Raw genomic sequence first — 19,677 nt, forward strand, 5'->3', positions numbered from 1 at the left:
CCACACTTTGAGAATGACTGATTTAGACGAGATAGATTTAGATGGATCGACCACTGCCCACTGACAAAGTTGGGCTGTTGGTCATTTCCACGCCACATATTTGGCTACTCTTCCACCCCCAATTGCCAGGGTCAGGGGGACAATGAAATGTTTGTGTCTCTCTGTCCAGCCAATAACACCCCCGCCATCCTATTTCCTCTACGCAACAGATGTGCCATCCCATTCAAGAAAAAGCCTCCTCTGTGTCCACAAGGGCCAAAAGAGGACAGCTAGGAGACATTGCATTTGTCACAGAACAGACCATGACTAATCCTGCCTCCAATGGGAACAATACTGTACGCATCATCATTATTATTAGCTCGCAGTTACCTTCCTCTTTCGCCAGCCAAGGCGTCGATCTCGTCGAAAAAGACGACGGAGGGAGCGACAGCTCTGGCCTTCCGAAACACCTGCGAGGTGGTGACAATGGGAGAGGAGAGGAGATGCGGAAAAGAGGATTTTAAAATAGCCGGGTGAATGGAGATCACCCTCAGCTGGCAGCAAGCGTAAACAGGAAATACAGCACTTGATGGCGTCATAATCTGCGTCTAAGTACGTCTAACATAAATACAACATAAAAATATGAACAATAAGAACACAATGTTTACAGCAAGCCCACATGGGTAAAAACTGACAGTAATTGCCTTTAGTACTCCAAAACCTAATCAGACATTAGAAGTATCTACAGTATCGATACTCAGAAAAAAGTATCAATGCTTGATATTGGGAAAAAGCTGTTATTTTTTCCCAGCCCTAATATATATACATTTCCAATATGTATACATACAATGGGGCAAATAAGTATTTAGTCAACCACCTATTGTGCAAGTTCTCCTACTTGAAAAGATTAGAGAGGCCTGTAATTGTCAACATTGGTAAACCTCAACCATGAGAGACAGAATGTGAAAAAAAAAAAAAAAAACAGAAAATCACATTGTTTGATTTTTAAAGAATTTATTTCCAAATTAGAGTGGAAAATAAGTATTTGGCCACCTACAAACAAGCAAGCTTTCTGGCTGTCAAAGAGGTCTAACTTCTTCTAACTAGGTCTAACGAGGCTCTACTCGTTACCTGTATTAATGGCACCTGTTTTAACTCATTATCGGTATAAAAGACACCTGTCCACAACTCAGTCAGTCACACTCCAAACTCCACTATGGCCAAGACAAAAGAGCTGTCGAAGGACACCAGAGACAAAATTGTAGACCTTCACCAGGCTGGGAAGACTGAATCTGCAATAAAATGCTTGGTGTCAAGAAATCAACTATGGGAGCAATTATTAGAAAATGGAAGACATACAAGACCACTGATAATCTCCCTCGATCTGGGGATCCATGCAAGATCCCCCCCCCCGTGGTGTCAAAATGATAACAAGAACGGTGAGAGAAAAATCCCAGAACCACACGGGGGGACCTAGTGAATGACCTACAGAGAGCTGTGAATCCTGCACTGACAGAGGTGTCCCCCTGCTGAAGCAAGTACACGTTCAGGTCCGTCTGCGGTTCGCTAGAGAGCATTTGGATGATCCAGAAGAGGACTGGGAGAATGTGTTATGGTCAGATGAAACCAAAATAGAACTTTTTGGTAGAAACAAAGGTTCTCGTGTTTGGAGGAGAAAGAATACTGAATTGCATCCGAAGAACACCATACCCACTGTGAAGCATGGGGGTGGAAACTTCATGCTTTGGGGCTGTTTTTCTGCAAAGGGACCAGAACGACTGATCTGTGTAAAGGAAAGAATGAATGGGGCCATGTATCGAGAGATTTTGAGTGAAAATCTCCTTCCATCAGCAAGGGCATTGAAGATGAGACGTGGCTGGGTCTTTCAGCATGACAATGATCCCAAACACACAGCCAGGGCAACAAAGGAGTGGCTTCGTAAGAAGTATTTCAAGGTCCTGGAGTGGCCTAGCCAGTCTCCAGATCTCAACCCAATAGAGAATATGTGGAGGGAGTTGAAAGTCTGTGTTGCCCAGCGACAGCCCCAAAACATCACTGCTCTAGAGGAGATCTGCATGGAGGAATGGGCCAAAATGCCAGCAACAGTGTGTGAAAAGCTTGTCATGAGTTTCAGGAAACGTTTGGCCTCCGTTATTGCCTTATTGCCAACAAGGGAACATAATAAAGTATTTAGATAAACTTTTGGTACTGACCAAATACTTATTTTCCACCATGATTTGCAAATAAATTCTTTAAAAATTAAACAATGTGATTTTCAGGGTTTTTTCCACATTCTGTCTCTCATGGTTAAGGTTTACCTATGTTGACAATTACAGGCCCCTCTAATATTTTCAAGTGGGAGAACTTGCACAATTAGTGGTTGATTAAATACTTATTTGCCCCACTGTATTAGTGCTGTCAAATGTATACTGTATTGGATATGCATACAGTGGTTTCAAAATTACAGACATTGACAGCACTAATTAGAATCCAAATATTTCTTGCCATTTCTTAGCAGCAAATGTGTACATAAATAATTTTGCCATCAAGAGTTTATTAGTTTTGAGGTGTCACAAAAGCAAAACAAATCAGCATCAAAATGTCAAATTTTTCTGCTTGACATGCTTTTGGTGAATTCAACCCTTGTTCTATATCTAATTAGAAAAAGAAAAAAAAACTTTACTCTTTCATTTGGTGTACAGTTCTTTAAAGAAAAATAGTACTAATTTCCTAGTACCAAAGAAGCTTTTGACATAGTTTTAGGCCTACCACTCTCGGGGAAAGTAAAAATTGCACCAGTACACAGATTTTCTGGACTCTGTAAAAGTCAGAGGTGCATGAAAGCTATGTCTTCTCTTCCAGGTCTGGTGGCAAGTCAAAACAGGACTAACCTCTCTCACGGCTCTTTCAGACTCCCCAACATACTTGCTTAGCAATTCAGGACCCTGAAATGTCAAACACGTGGAGGTTAGTAAGCAAATATTTTCATACATTTGTAAATTTAAAAGTTTGCCCATTGGCAGAAACCCTACAATTTCTAACTGTAAAAAAGAACATTTGATGGCATCGTTTGGAATAGCTTTTATTTCAGTGAACTTTCTGCTTGAGTGCATTATGCACTCCAGAAATGACCTCTTACTGTTTCTCAAGTTCTATATGTAAACCAATGGTTCTTAACTTGGGTTTGGTGAGTAAGCCTCAGGAGTTCGGTGAAGGTTAAGAAACGCAGAACCCTATTTTGTACGCTGAAAAAAATCTAGGCAAAGTAGCATTTTAGACCAGGTTTTGGATTAGTTTGCCCTCAATTTACAGGCTTCATCCCATTTCTTTCAACTGCTAGCCCACTATCTAATGGGAGGAGAGATTGGTTTGCTCAGTGGAAGGTTGAACTGCACTTGGTATGAGGAAGTAAAACAGACCTACAGACATGAAAATCATTTTACGCCATGAAAATAGTATGTGATGCAAGGATGCGACAATAAAATGAGAATGTAGACAAATAAAAACAAAAAAAACAAAAAAAAAACCTGTGAAAGTAAACGAGTTTCATTTCATTTTCCAACATGAAAATCAACAGCAAAAGCAAAATTATTTGTAGTAAATTTGAAATCTAGTAGAAATTTGAACAGGAATTCACTTAGGCTAGGTTCATACCGCAGGTCTTAATGCACAAGTCCGATTTTGTTTTTCATGTCTGCTTTTTTGGCATGCCCCTTCAGACTGCCTTTGTCCTTTGAGGCATTTCAAGTATCACGCATGCACACTAATTCAGGGGTTCCCAACCTATTCCACTAAGGCACACTGTGGGTGCAGGATTTCATTCTTACCAAACAAGATGACAACACTTTTTCCCCAATCTGGTGTTTTACAAGTGCAATCAGTTGATTGCAGTCAGGTGTGGCTTGTTTTAGCAGAAGCCTCATTGGTTCAACTGTCTCTGCTGGATCGGCTGGAACAAAAACCAGGACCCACAGTGTGCCTTGAGGACTGGGTTGAAAACCCCTGCACTAATTCACAGTCCGAAATGCAATGTGCAAACTGACCCGCATGGTGACGTAATTGCTGCATGAATTCCGATCTGGGGGACTTGACAGTTCCGACCGCAGCCACACTCTAGAAAAATGTGGCCCAGATCGGATTTTAACCATATGTGAAAATGATCTTTTATGCGACCGGTCCCGTTCAGACCGTCAAGTTAATGCCTGACTCGAGTCAGAAAAAACACGAAAAAAATCAGATTTGTGCATTAAGTCCTGTGGTATGAACCTAGATGCTAGCTTACTAAGCTTTGAATTCGTAAAAAAAATGGCTTTACTATAAAATTCCAAAGGGTTCGGTGAATGCACCTCTGAAACTCATTGGGTTCGGTACCTTAAGCAAGGTTAAAAACCACTGATCTAAATAAATATATATGGAACTTTGTGTGTGTGTTCATTCCTAATGGCCTCCAAGACGGCTCAACCGAAGTAATGAAAATAGATAATTGAAAAAATGGTGTTGCTGAAGGAATGGCCCAATTTTAACTAAATTTGACACACTTAAGAGGGTCATCAATAATGTTTCTCAGAAGTTGCAATAGTGCAGTAAATCTACATAATCCCAAAACCAATATATTCAGATTGCTCCAAAACTGTATGGCGGTTTTCACCAAAAATTGGCTGATTTTTCTGTTGGGGTAACTGACAGTTACCGTGGAAATTTTCACACCATAGCACGCCCAAAGAGTGACAAATTGACAATTGATAAACCGAAAATAGAACTACGTCCAAAAGTGTTGTTTTTAGAATGTAGGTCACATGTAACCAATAAACTATGCCTTTGCGTTTTCTTTCCGGAAAAACAACAACAACAAAAAACTTGCGCGAAATAACACAGAATCTATATGTTTAATATGGAAATCAGGGTTAAAAATATTGAAACCAAGTCAGTGGGTGGACAAATTGAGTTTGAAAAAAACTACATTGTCCCTGGCTGTGTTAAACAGTATTCGGGCTTTATAATGGTGTGGATTTCATTTGGTCCTGGTAATTTCACATTGAGACTCATTTTTAGAAACTTCAACTCTTTTACAGGTAAGCAAAATTAAACAACTTGCAGCCCAAGATGGTAAGTGTGGAACCAATAAATTGGCGGCCAAAAATCATGGGGAAGCCCTGATTTTGAGGTTTCTTATGTGTCGATTTAACAAACCTTGGCACCAACAACCCAACGCTATGGTGAGAAGTGAGAACCAACGTAACTTTTGTTTTCAAACTAGTATTGAATGTGAATGTACTATAAATAGATTTTTTTTTAATTTACATCAATCTAAATTACTGCTGCACCGATTAATCGATTAACTCGAGTAGTCGATTAAAAAAAAAAAAAGATTCGAATTCAATTTTGCTGCTTTGAGTATTCGTTTAATTTAAGTGGCGTTGTAATGGTTTATTTTGAAAGTGTTCGCATTTAGTTTTATTGATTTGGGTGGACACACTGCCTTCTTGTCTGCCTCATTTCACATGGCTGAATCCAGGTGCTCCCTGTTAAGACCAACATAAGCAAAGTTTTTGTTTGAGCAAATGTTTTTTTTTTTTAATGCATTCGTAATTTAGTTTATAGGTACAGTGGGGAGAACAAGTATTTGATACACTGCCAATGGGAAAACCCATTGGCAGTGTATCAAATACTTGTTCTCCCCACTGTATATTTAGCCAATTTTTGTGGATATACGTGTCTGAACCATTTGTTAAGAGCATTGTAAAAAAGTTAGCATTTTAAAGCGTTTAAACTAGCGGGCTTTTGCAATGTAAGTTAGCCAATTGTTCTTTTGTTGTACATAGATCCTCATTTATTTATTTATCATACTGTTTGAGGCTCACCTCAGGTAATTTAATTTTTCATGTTCCCTATCCGATTACTCGATTATTCGAACTAATGGTTCATCGATTAATCGAATACTAAAATAATCGATAGATGCAGCCCTAATCTAAATTTCTAAAAAGGTAAATAATGCTCAGTTACAGTTATACTTGACTCATTCGTGCCTTATTCTAGTTGATATTATTTACTAAAACTCAGTTCTATCTCTCTGGCTTGGTTTGGATTAGTCTGATAAAATATCCACTTAGACCCCCGGTGAGAACTTCCTTCCTCTGAAGTTCCCCCTTTCAACACCTCCAGGGCAACACAGAAGAGGACACTTCAAGTCGCAGTCTTCATGTCTGCAGTTAAGTGTGCAGGCTGACTTGTTCCTCTTAGTGGTTGAGACGAGACCTGCGCATGGTGAGTGATGCCGGCGTGGAGATACGAGTTGAATGTACAGCATATCTACAAGTGTGTGCTTTCAAACAAATTAGAATGTGACTTTTTTTTATCCCTCACATTGCAGGGATTCCCAAACTACCGTGCATGCATGATGGTTTACAATTACAGACATCTAAAAACAAGTGTTGTTTTGAGTTGACTGCTTTGACTGAGAACCCTTTGAAATCACTGATCAACAAGTCCACAATTTGGCCCATCCATCTCTGTCAGGATGCTGGGAATGAATGGAAGCAGGGAGGGAGGCTGAGGTGACAGTGGTTGGGAGGGGGTCAGAGGTGATGAATGAAAATGGACAAACACGGGTTTAAGGGTCACACAAGGAAGCTCTTTGCACAGGAAGTGGGGCAGTGAGACGTCCCTCCTGGGTGGTAGGGGTGAAACATCTTTCTAGGATGTTGATGGACATGTTAAGACCGTGAAAGGATGAATGAGTGAGTTAAATACATGAATTAATAATTATAATTTCAAACAATGAAATTGAAAGCAATAAAAAGCAGCCAGGTCGCTAGCATGATCTGGTTTTGTGCGGCAATTGTTGGTAATGTTTTCATTCTATTAAAAAAATCAGTTTCTGATCATTTGGCTGTCAAGAGTGTATATTGACAAAACAAAATTACATTTTGAGAGTCTAATTTGACATCAATGCTGTTTGACACATGTGCATTTTTATTTTTAAAAAAAATCACTCACATTAAAAATCAGCTGAGAAATTACCAGCAGTTTAGATGTTCATAAAGCTTTGAGACAATTAGATTTTAAAAATGTGGCCCTATTAAGGATTTAAGTGTTTGGTGCATTTGACCATGGTGAAACCACTAACTTTGACCTCGACTTTGATGTTTGGGCCTGTGAAAACCTCCGTAATTTAGGAAACTATTGGTTCAATATGAAGTGAAGAAGTACAAAATAAACACTCACTTTAATGGCTAGGAAGTTGAGGCCGCTTTCGTTGGCCAGGGCCTTTGCTATCATGGTCTTGGAGCAGCCTGGCGGTCCATACAGCAAGACCCCTTTAGGTGGCTGGATGCCCATGCGGATGAAGGCCTCTGGATGCCTCAAGGGCCACTCCACGGCCTGCTTCAGTTTCAGCTTCACATCCTCCATGCCGCCGATGTCAGCCCAGCGGACCTGTAAAGCAGTACATTCTGATGAATTTTGGGGGTCTTAAAAAACAGGAATTACATTCATAAGTAAGGACGCAAAGATACACATCTTTACATGAATCAGGATTTACAGTATGTCAAAGCGCTTATACACTATTTCCTCATTCATATACTGAGGTCACAGCATCATGAGCAACCTTGGGTTCAGCATTTTGCTGAAGGACACTTCAACATTGGTCTAATAAGTTGAACGTTTGGCACCATCGGTGGCAGCCAATTAGATAAGTATCCAATATCACAAGCATGGGCAAGGTAGTGGGTCTAGCGGACAATTTAACCAATGAGGTTTCTGCTGAAGCAAGAAACACCTGACTAAGATCAACTGTTTGGTTGTTGACAACAACTTTGTTGTTGAAAAGTCTTCCTCTCGATGGGTTGGAACGGAACAGCGCACCAACTGCAGCGCTTTGTGGAATATTTTGCCCAACCCTGCAATATAGGGTTAAATTCCAAAAGCAACACTTGATAACTTTTCAGTTTTGATCGATTTTAGCGACGTCGGTGGACAAAAGCGGTAGTGTTTTGCCTTAAGGAAGACTGCATTTCGCATGATGACTAGCGCACACCTTATGGGGCGCCGTTTGTAAAGCAGCACATGCTGAAAATTACGACAACATTTTCTCACATTTAGCGCCACATAGTGTTGAAAACGTGGTGTGAAATTTTTAGAGTCACTTTTATTTGCACATCCATCCATCCATCCATCCACCCACTTTTATTTGCACATTTACAACATTATTTAGCAACCTAAATATTCATTTTTAAATAAGAAGTTTTAGACCTGAATGTTTAAATCCAGAACTAAATATATAATTTAAATCTTAAATTTATACCGTATTTCCTAAATGCTAACTCGGGAAACGGTTGGAACTAAATATTTAGCTTAATATACAAATTCACATGACTGGAGACTGGAAGTAACAAAATAAAAGCTGGAGCACACAATATACTCTTTAAATAGTTTCTCCTAAATATGTATTTTATCTATATATTGTCATTATCACAATGACTCATGTCCAAGAGCAGACTGCCACCGTTGAGTAGGTTTTATTCATTTTCAAGCTACGTAAACAGACAGTCTGAGCTTTTCCACCAGCTTTTATTTTGTTACTTCCGATCTCCAGTCATGTGAATTTGCATATTAAGCTAAATATTTAGTTCCGAACGTTTCCTGATTTAACATTTAGGATATAGGATATAAATTTAACATTCAAATTAAATATTTAGTTCTGGATTTAAACACTCAGGTCCAAAACTTCTTATCTAAAAATAAATATTTAAGTTGCTAAATAATGTTGTAAATGTGCACCCAAAAAAGTGACTAAAAATTTTACACCATTTTAAACACTGTGTGGCGCTAAATGTGAGAAAATGTTGTTGTAATTTTCAGTATGTGCTGCTTTACAAACGCCGCCCCATAAACACCTGCACAGTGTCGTAAAATCATCAATTAATCAATCAATCTAAAATCAATCTCCCAGTCGCGTGCAGATGGATTAAACAACAGTTCTGTTTCCAGCGGCTGTGTTAAGGATGAATAGTAATAAGTTAATGAATCCAGTTGTGGCTAAAAAATAGCATATGATGGTTAAAAACCGTGTGGCTTAGTCCGGCTAACCCTGCCGAGTTTGGTTAGTGGGGGGCGTCACGCCAGCGAGTAAAATCCAGGCAAATTTTTTACTCTGTATATCCTCGAAGCCCCCTTTTTTCCACTCAGACAAAACTTTTGTCTATTTTACTGCTCTGCCATCTTTGCAGAATTTGCGCAAAAGCGTTCCCATCGACTTCGGTCTTTATAATGAATTGGGCAAGGGGGAAGTGAAGTATGCCGTAGGGCTGGGCGATATGGCCTTAAGTACGTATCACGATAAATTGAGCAGATTTACCTCGATAACGATAAATGACGATAAATTCGCCCAAGCAAACTGTTATATAATTTGAAAATTTGAATCAATGCATGGAATACAAATTAACAGTTTCTCGTTAAATTTATTTACCAGCTTTCAATTTAACAATTGCACATGCAGTCTAAACATTAAGTATTAAAAAAATCTTGTAAACAATAAGAATTCTTGTGTGAACATTTATAACAGCTTGTATGACTTGAAAAATATCGTCACTTGAATTTCATTCAATTCATTCCGCATTATTATACACTAGATAGTGGCATACATTTATTTAGAATAGATACAAATACAACACATCCAACCGCCCCCCAGAAATTATACTTAATTAAAAAATAAAATGTTTCACAAACCTTTCCTTTCTTTTATTCGGCTCAATTATTTACATCTTATGATTTTGGAAATCCTTACAGTATGCAATAAATAATATTCCTGTTCCCAAACACTGTGCTTACTGTACTGTAATTTTTACAAAAAATAAACAATACATAGTTACTCCCTGCCATCTAGGACGAGCCACTTACAAGACTAGCACTGTCGTGTATTACAAATACTGCTTTGAACACATCTTCACAGACAAAAGCAATGACACAGGCTTAAAGAGGTCAACTTTAATTGTGTAAATCACACTTAATGACGACACGATCTCCTGGTTGAAATAGACGACATCCACTTAATTCTATTGAAGATATGTAATGCTGAGGCAATTTGTCAACTTTACTTTTAAAAAGAAACGTGCACTGTTTATCCAGTAGATGGGGCTCTTGCAGTGTGTCAAACAGTGATTCAATTTAGGGCAATTGTCTTAAAAGTGGTTCATTGTTTCAGAAAGCCTCGGTTTTTCCATCCCTATCTGGAACCCGTCAAGAGTTTACTTAATGTCGGGTGAAAGTTTGGCGAAGCTAACTTAAGCCCGACTTCATCCCGTTTACTTGTAGCGTTAGCCGCTAGCGTTAGCAGCTAGCGTTAGCCTACCGGGCTTCTGTTTGATTGGCTTCCTGAAAACCATGTGACTCCTAACGTAAGCACACTGTCTGCTTTCTTAAAGGGGAATGAACATTCAAACAGTCAAAGCGGGATGAAAAGACTATTTTCTTCTTTTATTAAATTACCGAATTTACCGACATGGTCAAAATTACGTCGGTCATCGTGAAGAATTTCGGTAACGGTAAATTTTCGGTTTACCGCCCTGCTCTAGTATGCCGTAAAGTAGTCAGCACATTCAATAGTTTTTTTGTGTGGCAGGGTTCCTGCTACCCTCTTCAAAGTTGATTAGTGCCAGTGAAAGCATTACAGACCCCCCCCCCAAGATATAAAAGAGGTGTCATTCAACTAGTTGTCAGTCGGCATATTATCACAAATATTATGAAAATATTTCATAAAAGGTCGAAAAGTTACCTATTGTTGCTTTAAATAATACAGTAAAAAGAAGCTAATTATGGGGTAATCACTAAAACTTCTCGTGTTATGTCATTACTATGCGGGGTTCGGTACAAATTCAGACAGGCCACCACAGAATGTAGGACCCTGCTATTTGTGTCTAGGTTTGTATTATATCACCCCAAATGGCGAAGCCACACACAGCAGAGGGAGCAGCACAATGTCTATTAAGTTGAAGCAAAAATATGTGACAAAACTGCCTAACTCTTGACACATTTTGAAAAATTGAGTTGCTCAAAAAAATGATTTAAACTCATATCTCAAGAGCGCCTCCAAATCTTCCACAGAGCAGACAAACAAACTGATTATATGCAGGAGTCTGTATCCTTGAAGACCTTTCAGACAAAGCGAACGGGGCTAAATTGTTCCGTATGGACAAAAAAGCTTTTGAAGCATTAAAAGGAATATTTGGAAAGACGTGAGGAACTGAAAATTCCGGTTGAATTATGACATGATGTGAAAGTCAGCCAACGGCCGCTTGTCTGAGTGAGGGCAGGAAGCCAGCGTCTTCCCGCACGAACGCTTCCACGCGTGATCTTCCAGTTTTCTCATCTACGCCGTGGTACACTTGTAATGCATTCGGCCATTTTCATTCAAATCACTGTGCATTCTTGCGCCGTTAACATAACCTCTCACCATCTGCCTTCATTCACATTCGATGGCTTTCACCAAACTTGGAGAGAAAAAAAAAACTATGAACATACTATAGTAGTGCCAAAACCAGTTTCCACTGATGGGAAAACAAATAGAAGAATGCTCCTGGCGAAACGCTTATATCTTCCACCTGTTTCCCAGATGGGGAAAAATTTATGTTTCCAAAGTAATAAATGCTTGAGAGGAAAAGGATTACGGGCGAGACACAAACAGAAAAGCAGAACAGAGCAGCAGAAAATGTGTAATAACGACTTTGTTTGTTCAAAAAAATATACCACAACACAGGTTGTACCTATTAACCTTAACTCCTTGTCTACCATTAGCGGCAATAGACATCTAATACATTTGAACTAAAAGTGAGTGAATGGTCGCTGCCAGCCCTTCAAGATCAAATGGATTCGCTGTCTGTTGATAAATGTCAATGGCAGCCAATGAGTTAAAAGTTGAATATGATCCAAAACACTGTCATTTTCTAAGACAAACTTTTATACAAATCAATTCTCCAGACAATCTAAATAAACTCATGTTAAATGTTTATACAGTACTCATTGAAGTCATTCGCTGCCATTAATGGCGCGAGACGTCCAATCAATTTTCACTGGTAGTGTTGGCATCATAGTGTTGTCAGTGGCATTAAAAGATGAGTATTCAGAGCCAGTCCTTCAATTTCAAAATATTTGTTATCAGTTGTTCTCAACGTGTATAACAAATGTTAATATTCTGGACAGCATGTCACAAAATGTGTCCACGGATGTGGATGCCAGGTCTTACTGAGTGTTTTTTTCTTCTTCCATTACCAAAATTCATCACTTGTCCTTAATATCCTATAAAACGATTAAATGGGAGTCAATACACACCTGCGTCCATTTTAAGGGTCTCATAGGCTAGGTTCATACCCCAGGTCTCAATGCACAAATCCGATTTTTTTTCATATTATCTTTTTGGCATGCCCGGTCAGACTGCCTTTTTCCATTGAGCCCATAAATGTAGTAAGCATGCGCAGTAACACTGACACGCGCTGAGCAAACTGACGCGCAGAAGCATGAAAACAAATGACGACAAAGATGTTGTCTCTACGTCATTGTAGGGTTATCATATTTTGATTTCCAAAAAGAGGACACAAATAACAGACAAAAATAATCCCTATACTAGACACTCCAAAAATGGGCTGGACAAAAGTATTGGCACCCTTTGAAAAATCATGTGATGCTTGTCTGTGTAATTAACAGCACATGTTACTTACAGTACATGTGGCACATAACAGGTGTTGGCAATAACTAAATCACACTTGCAGCCAGTTAAAATGGATTAAAGTTGACTCAACCTCTGTAGGACGGACATTATCTGACAGAATTGCAGTGGTGCCAATTCTTTTGGCCAGCAGTGTATACACAGTGCCTTGCAAAAGTATTCGGCCCCCTTGAACCTTGCAACCTTTCGCCACATTTCAGGCTTCAAACATAAAGATATAAAATTTTAATTTTTTTGTCAAGAATCAACAACAAGTGGGACACAATCGTGAAGTGGAACAAAATTTATTGGATAATTTAAACTTTTTTAACAAATAAAAAACTGAAAAGTGGGGCGTGCAATATTATTCGGCCCCCTTGCGTTAATACTTTGTAGCGCCACCTTTTGCTCCAATTACAGCTGCACAGTCGCTTGGGGTATGTTTCTATCAGTTTTGCACATTGAGAGACTGACATTCTTGCCCATTCTTCCTTGCAAATCAGCTCGAGCTCAGTGAGGTTGGATGGAGAGTGTTTGTGAACAGCAGTCTTCAGCTCTTTCCACAGATTCTCGATTGGATTCAGGTCTGGACTTTGACTTGGCCATTCTAACACCTGGATACGTTTATTTTTGAACCATTCCATTGTAGATTTGGCTTTATGTTTTGGATCATTGTCCTGTTGGAAGATAAATCTCCGTCCCAGTCTCAGGTCTTGTGCAGATACCAACAGGTTTTCTTCCAGAATGTTCCTGTATTTGGCTGCATCCATCTTCCCATCAATTTTAACCATCTTCCCTGTCCCTGCTGAAGAAAAGCAGGCCCAAACCATGATGCTGCCACCACCGTGTTTGACAGTGGGGATGGTGTGTTCAAGGTGATGAGCTGTGTTGCTTTTACGCCAACATATCGTTTTGCATTGTGGCCAAAAAGTTCAATTTTGGTTTCATCTGACCAGAGCACCTTCTTCCACATGTTTGGTGTGTCTCCCAGGTGGCTTGTGGCAAACTTTAAACGAGACTTTTTATGGATATCTTTGAGAAATGGCTTTCTTCTTGCCACTCTTCCATAAAGGCCAGATTTGTGCAGTGTACGACTGATTGTTGTCCTATGGACAGACTCTCCCACCTCAGCTGTAGATCTCTGCAGTTCATCCAGAGTGATCATGGGCCTCTTGGCTGCATCTCTGATCAGTTTTCTCCTTGTTTGAGAAGAAATTTTGGCCTTATTATGCTCCTTCCATTTCAATATGATAGCTTGCACAGTGCTCCTTGAGATGTTTAAAGCTTGGGAAATCTTTTTGTATCCAAATCCGGCTTTAAACTTCTCCACAACAGTATCTCGGACCTGCCTGGTGTGTTCCTTGGTTTTCATAATGCTCTCTGCACTTTAAACAGAACCCTGAGACTATCACAGAGCAGGTGCATTTATACGGAGACTTGATTACACACAGGTGGATTCTATTTATCATCATCGGTCATTTAGGACAACATTGGATCATTCAGAGATCCTCACTGAACTTCTGGAGTGAGTTTGCTGCACTGAAAGTAAAGGGGCCAAATAATATTGCACGCCCCACTTTTCAGTTTTTTATTTGTTAAAAAAGTTTAAATTATCCAATAAATGTTGTTCCACTTCACGATTGTGTCCCACTTGTTGTTGATTCTTGACAAAAAAATTAAATTTCATATCTTTATGTTTGAAGCCTGAAATGTGGCGAAAGGTTGCAAGATTCAAGGGGGCCGAATACTTTTGCAAGGCACTGTATATACACTCTATTACTCTGCGTGCATGACGCACCTACATACGGGCAGTTTGAACCTACTCTCGACCATGTAAGCAATATTGAAATGTTTCTCATTTGGCGCAGAGAAAGAAAACTGAGCATTCTTAAGCTCACGCATCCCCCCACCCCCATTTTACGAGGGGTATTCAAAAAGTAATGCACCCAACTTTATTATGTACAAACAAATTATAATAGCAACATGTATTATACATCAAAAGAGAGGTACAAGTGTGAGGATTACATTTTTACTTCTCCACCTCTCTCAAGAGCTACAGTCCACCTATGCACGAGGGCATGTATACCAGTGTTGTAGAACTCAGCCGGTTGATCTCTAAGCCAAATTTTTGACAGCAGTTTTCACATCATTGTCATTGCCACATCGGTTGCCCCAGAGTCCTTCTTTCATTGGACCAAAGAGGTGGTAGTCTAACAGTCCAAATCAGGAGAATATGTCGGATGTGGTATCACAGTCCATCCAAATGACGTGATGACCTCCATGGTCCTGATGCTTATGTGAGGACGTACATTGTCATGCTGGAGGAGCACATTTGCCATGTCCAAGTTGGGCCGAACATGTCGAATTCTTGCTTTGAGCTTCCTAAGAGTCTCAATGTATACCTCAGAGTTAATGGTTTCCCCCTTCGGCAAAAAAATCCACAAGGATTACACCTTGAGAATCCCAAAAAACAGTGGCCACAATTTTGCCTGCTGACTTCTGGGCCTTGAACTTTTTGGTCCTTGGTGAATTTGCATGACGCCATTCCATTGATCTCCTTTTAGATTCAGGTTCAAAATGGTATACCCATGTTTCATCTCCAGTAATGATTCTTACCAGAAAGGTGGGTTCTCCCTGGTGATGTTCCAGAAGCTGAGTGCAGCAGCGAACTTTTTCAGTCTTGTGATCCTCCGTCAGCCGTCTGGGTAGCCCAGGGGCACACACTTTTTTTCAATTTTCAATTGATTTAATGGTGATTTTATGCAGAAATGCGAGAAATTCAATTCGAATTGAATTCGGTTGTGAATCCTCAGAGGGGATTCTCCCTCTGCAACAAGGAATTCGATTACAGCTCTTTGTTTCTGACGAGCTTCAAGAGGGGCAGCCATTTTGAAAGCTAGTTTAAGCTTTAAGAATCTGAAAATAGGGAAAACACATATAACAATCGCAAAAAGGTGTGTCCTATCATTTTTGTGCCAAATATAAACAAGATTGGTAAAATCCTGTAAAAGCATCGCACTTGAGTGCATTACTTTTTGAATGCCCCTCGAATTTATTTTTTTTTATGACTGTTGACAAGCCCGCCTCTTCCCTAAAAGCCGTGTTCAAGCTCGGAGCTAAATTCTGGGGAAAATGTGGCCCAGATCGGATTTTAACCACATACGAAAGTGACCTTGAAATAGTCCACTTTTATGCGACCTGTCCCGTTCAGACCGTCAATTTAATGCCTCACTTGAGTCGGGAAAAACACGAAAAAAAATAAGATTTGTGCATTAAGATCTGCGATATGAACCTAGCCATATTAACCCCAAATAACATATGTCTGTTTTCCTTGGCCTTGCCTAAAATTGTTTACGATGATTTTACCGACATTTTAGTACGAATATGTTCGGTGATGCTAGCTCGCATCTCAAATCATCTTTACCATTGATTTCAATGGAAACACAATAATTACAACTGCTCTAAAGAGCTCTCAGATTTTTGCTTGTATTGTAAGACAAAAAAAAATCAGCCAAGGAAAAACTTGAACCTAAAAATCTGACATGTGTAGAAAGCGCTCTTATCTCAAAGCACTGTTGCACCTCCTTGACACCATTTACCCCTTGTCTATTCGCCAGGGCTTCGACGCCATCTTCTGGCATTTTAGAGCCCCAGGATACTTCCGAGTCTTCTATTCCCATTACCAAGTCATCATTTTGCTCCTTATAATTTCTGCTTCAAATTCCTCCCAGTCTTTGACTTCCTTTTCTCTCTTCCCTTTATCATAACACCCCTCTCCCGACAGAGGTAACACATCCCAGGCCACCGGCGCCGTCTCCGGGGAACGAAGCACCTAATGGAAACCTGGCGTCTGGCCACATACTGTAAATACCAAGCAATTTATGGACAGCACCGAGTAAGGGGAGGCTGCCTGGGAGGGGGGGGGGGGGGGATTTCGGAAGAAGAATGAGGGGAGTAAGAGAGAGACAGGCCGGAAAGCCAAAATGTTTGTTTTGGCAGCCAGGATCGAAATAAATTATAAATAAAGATTTCAAAGCATAGTGAATGACACTAGTAATATCACAAATTCACAATACATCAATCACAATATTTTTCCCGTTATACCAATAACTTCCTGAATGGTCAATACAAAAGAGGAGCACTAACACACGTTACAAAAAAATATCCTAATGATACTGTATCATGATACCATTAGAAAAAATTCACCTAGGAAACAATAGTATGAAGATTAGTAGTTGGAACCTCTGGGTAGCTCACAATATGTTACAATTTGCAAAACAAGAATCTCGACACAGATTATGGCGGTACAACAATTATTGATACATTGGTCAGGAAGTCATTCTAGGATATTCAACAAAACCAGTGGTAGCCAATGACAGGCAATGAGTTCCTTTAGGGGCATTTCACATCATTTCCTGTCGATTTTCAGTCACTTCCTTTTCCTTCTGGGGCATTTACGGGTCACTTCCTGTCGATTTTGGGTTCCTGAAAAAGAAATCACTCAGGAATGTCCCCAAATGAATAGGAAGGGACTCAAAATCAACAGGAGGTAACCTGTAATCGCTCACAAGACTGGCTGGGAATGCTCTGTTTTCTGTGTCATTCATGGCGCTAGACGTCCAGTTCAGTCCAAATGACTTGGATGTCTAGCGCCGTCAATAGCAGCCAGTGAGCTAACGTAGACACTATTCGAACGGAAGAGTTTGGTCGCAACTGATTTTATTTTAAACAGTGACACCTTTTTAAAACAATATATTAATTCTTGGTGGGACCATATAGATAACATTTTGGGCTACAAGGTATCGCAATATATCAACTTCTTGATATATTGTCACACCCCGAATGAGGATACACTGATTGTGTGATAACCAATATGAAAAAGGAAAAACCTCGATCATTGCAATACAGTACTACCATAATAAAGCCAAAGTGATAACCATATATCTAATACAGTGTTGTTTTCATCAACGATGAGTATAACGAAAATATTTCGGCGGCGAACAATTTTTTCATGACGATGAGACGATAATGAGCTAAAAACATATCTTGGAAGACTAAAACTTAACAAAAATAATGGCGGTTTCCGTCTGACGAGACGAGAACGAGATGAAAATGTGCCATAGTTTTCGTCGCATGTTCACAATGTGTGACATTTTATGTGTCGTTAGCCTGGCTGGTTGTGTTACTCATGTGACGTAATGGGAGCCTTCAACTCACCTACTACTCTAGTGACCTCTCCAGTCGCCCCATTACTTGTTTTGAGACACACACTGTAAGATTTGTCTTCTCTCGGCAACGGAGAATATGCAATGTTGTTTTAGCCTAGTAAGGTCTGTGCTGAGCGCTATATGTAACTGGTAGCATTAGCATAGCATTCACGGTCACGTTAGCATTAGGCTGTTGCTAACGGCAAGCATCCTCCTAAACTCTCGGACAACTTTTTGACATAACAGTTCGTGGCGTCCAGGCGGGTATAACTAACTGAAAATAATGTAGCCTACTGTTTTCCTGCTGAGTGTGTATTATCAGAATATAGATTTGTAGATGCTACTATAGAGTCTACCCACGTACCACGTGTTCGCTGTAGGGTTCCGCCCACTTGTCCGTCATTTTGACTCTGTATTTGCATTGTTTTCAATTGATGGCGGAATTTAAAATGCATTTCATGGAAGACCCGGTGCTTTCTGATGCCGCAAACTCACTGGATATGTTGCATAAAAGGCGTTATGAGGAAAAGCTTCGTTCTATACAGTCGCCAGATCCATATTTGATGCCCAAATCGATGTTTTTCGACCCACTGTCTTCGTCCTGTCTGCCTGACATCTGCTACGCTGATATTTACAATGATCTTGTCCACACAAAATCAGCCTATTCTCACGAAAAACTTCAAGAGCTTGGACACTTATAAATACTTCGTTGCTGGTTGGGTGAAACAGGTCCTCGTTTGGCAGGAATCTATCTTGTGCTTGGAAAGGTGAGTTACGAAATTTTCAATTCGAATTATTTTGTTATTGCTAACATCCACTGTCAAGTCTAATGTATTTCATGTCGTTTGTCAATGGAGTTAAGGCTTTTAATGTTTATATGGTTTAGCGATAGCACTCACTACATACATACGTGTATGTTGTCGGCGATTAGCCTAGCAATGATCTTAATTGTGGTTATTTGTCAGCCCCGTAGACGAGGCCAGTTTCTTTTACTTGGTACCAGCTAAATATTATTCAAAAAATAACGATGGTGAAAGAAAGGGAAGTCACAAACATCTTGAATTTGAAACTATGTCGTACTACGTCGTATGTTGTCGGCGATTAGCCTAGCAATGATCTTAATTGTGGTTGTCAGGCCAAAACCCTCTAAATATATATTAAATGCATCTTACCGGATATAAAATGACTACTACATAGTCTGTGGTGATTTTTTGGTGTCCAGTTTTCACGTCGAATTGCAGCCGTCCATTTCGCTCTTCTCTTTGGATCCCTCGGAATACGGTAAAACTTCAAGTCTCTCCTTCCATCTTCTCTGTTAGTGCAACCAACAGCCACACACGCCTTCACCATTTTGATTATTAATGTTAAGGAGCAGAAAACCACGCCGTAAATAGGAGAAATGTACGTAGCCGTAATAGGTTAACACTATGTTTTGACGGACAAGTGGGCGGAACCCTACAGCGAACACGTGGTACGTGGGTAGGCTCTATATGTGCTCGTCCGTCAATGTTCATTGGAAACCTATTCTTACTTATTTTTGGATTGACACTTTTGAATTTTACAGACGAAAATATTGCTAGACTAAAGCTAGACGATATTAGTCCGAGTTTTCGTCAACAAAAACTAGATGAAGACTAAGACATTTTGAAATGACTAAAATATGACTAAGACTAATAAGTATTATCGTCCAAAGGACGAAATCTAAGACGAAAATTAAAATGGATGCCAAAAACAACACTGACTGTCTGTACAATTCGCCCAAAAAAATCATCAGTATCACAATACCAATGATAT

The 19,677-nt window shown here is 39.7% G+C and overlaps 1 protein-coding gene across 3 annotated transcripts in view; it reads right to left on the minus strand.

Annotated features, from left to right (window-relative positions):
- Window positions 1-19,677, minus strand: part of afg2a (AFG2 AAA ATPase homolog A) — a 247,741-nt gene that overhangs the window by 169,354 nt on the left and 58,710 nt on the right. For all 3 annotated transcript variants that reach the window (XM_057849913.1, XM_057849915.1, XM_057849914.1), the window contains exons 12-14: window positions 7,204-7,413; window positions 2,871-2,924; window positions 370-449 (exon numbers count right to left, since the gene is read on the minus strand). In XM_057849913.1, coding sequence (XP_057705896.1) covers window positions 370-449; window positions 2,871-2,924; window positions 7,204-7,413 — 344 coding nt within the window. The remainder of the gene's footprint in view (window positions 1-369; window positions 450-2,870; window positions 2,925-7,203; window positions 7,414-19,677) is intronic.

Source organism: Corythoichthys intestinalis, chromosome 11, assembly GCF_030265065.1.
Source record: "Corythoichthys intestinalis isolate RoL2023-P3 chromosome 11, ASM3026506v1, whole genome shotgun sequence".
NCBI classification, from domain to species: Eukaryota; Metazoa; Chordata; class Actinopteri; order Syngnathiformes; family Syngnathidae; genus Corythoichthys; species Corythoichthys intestinalis.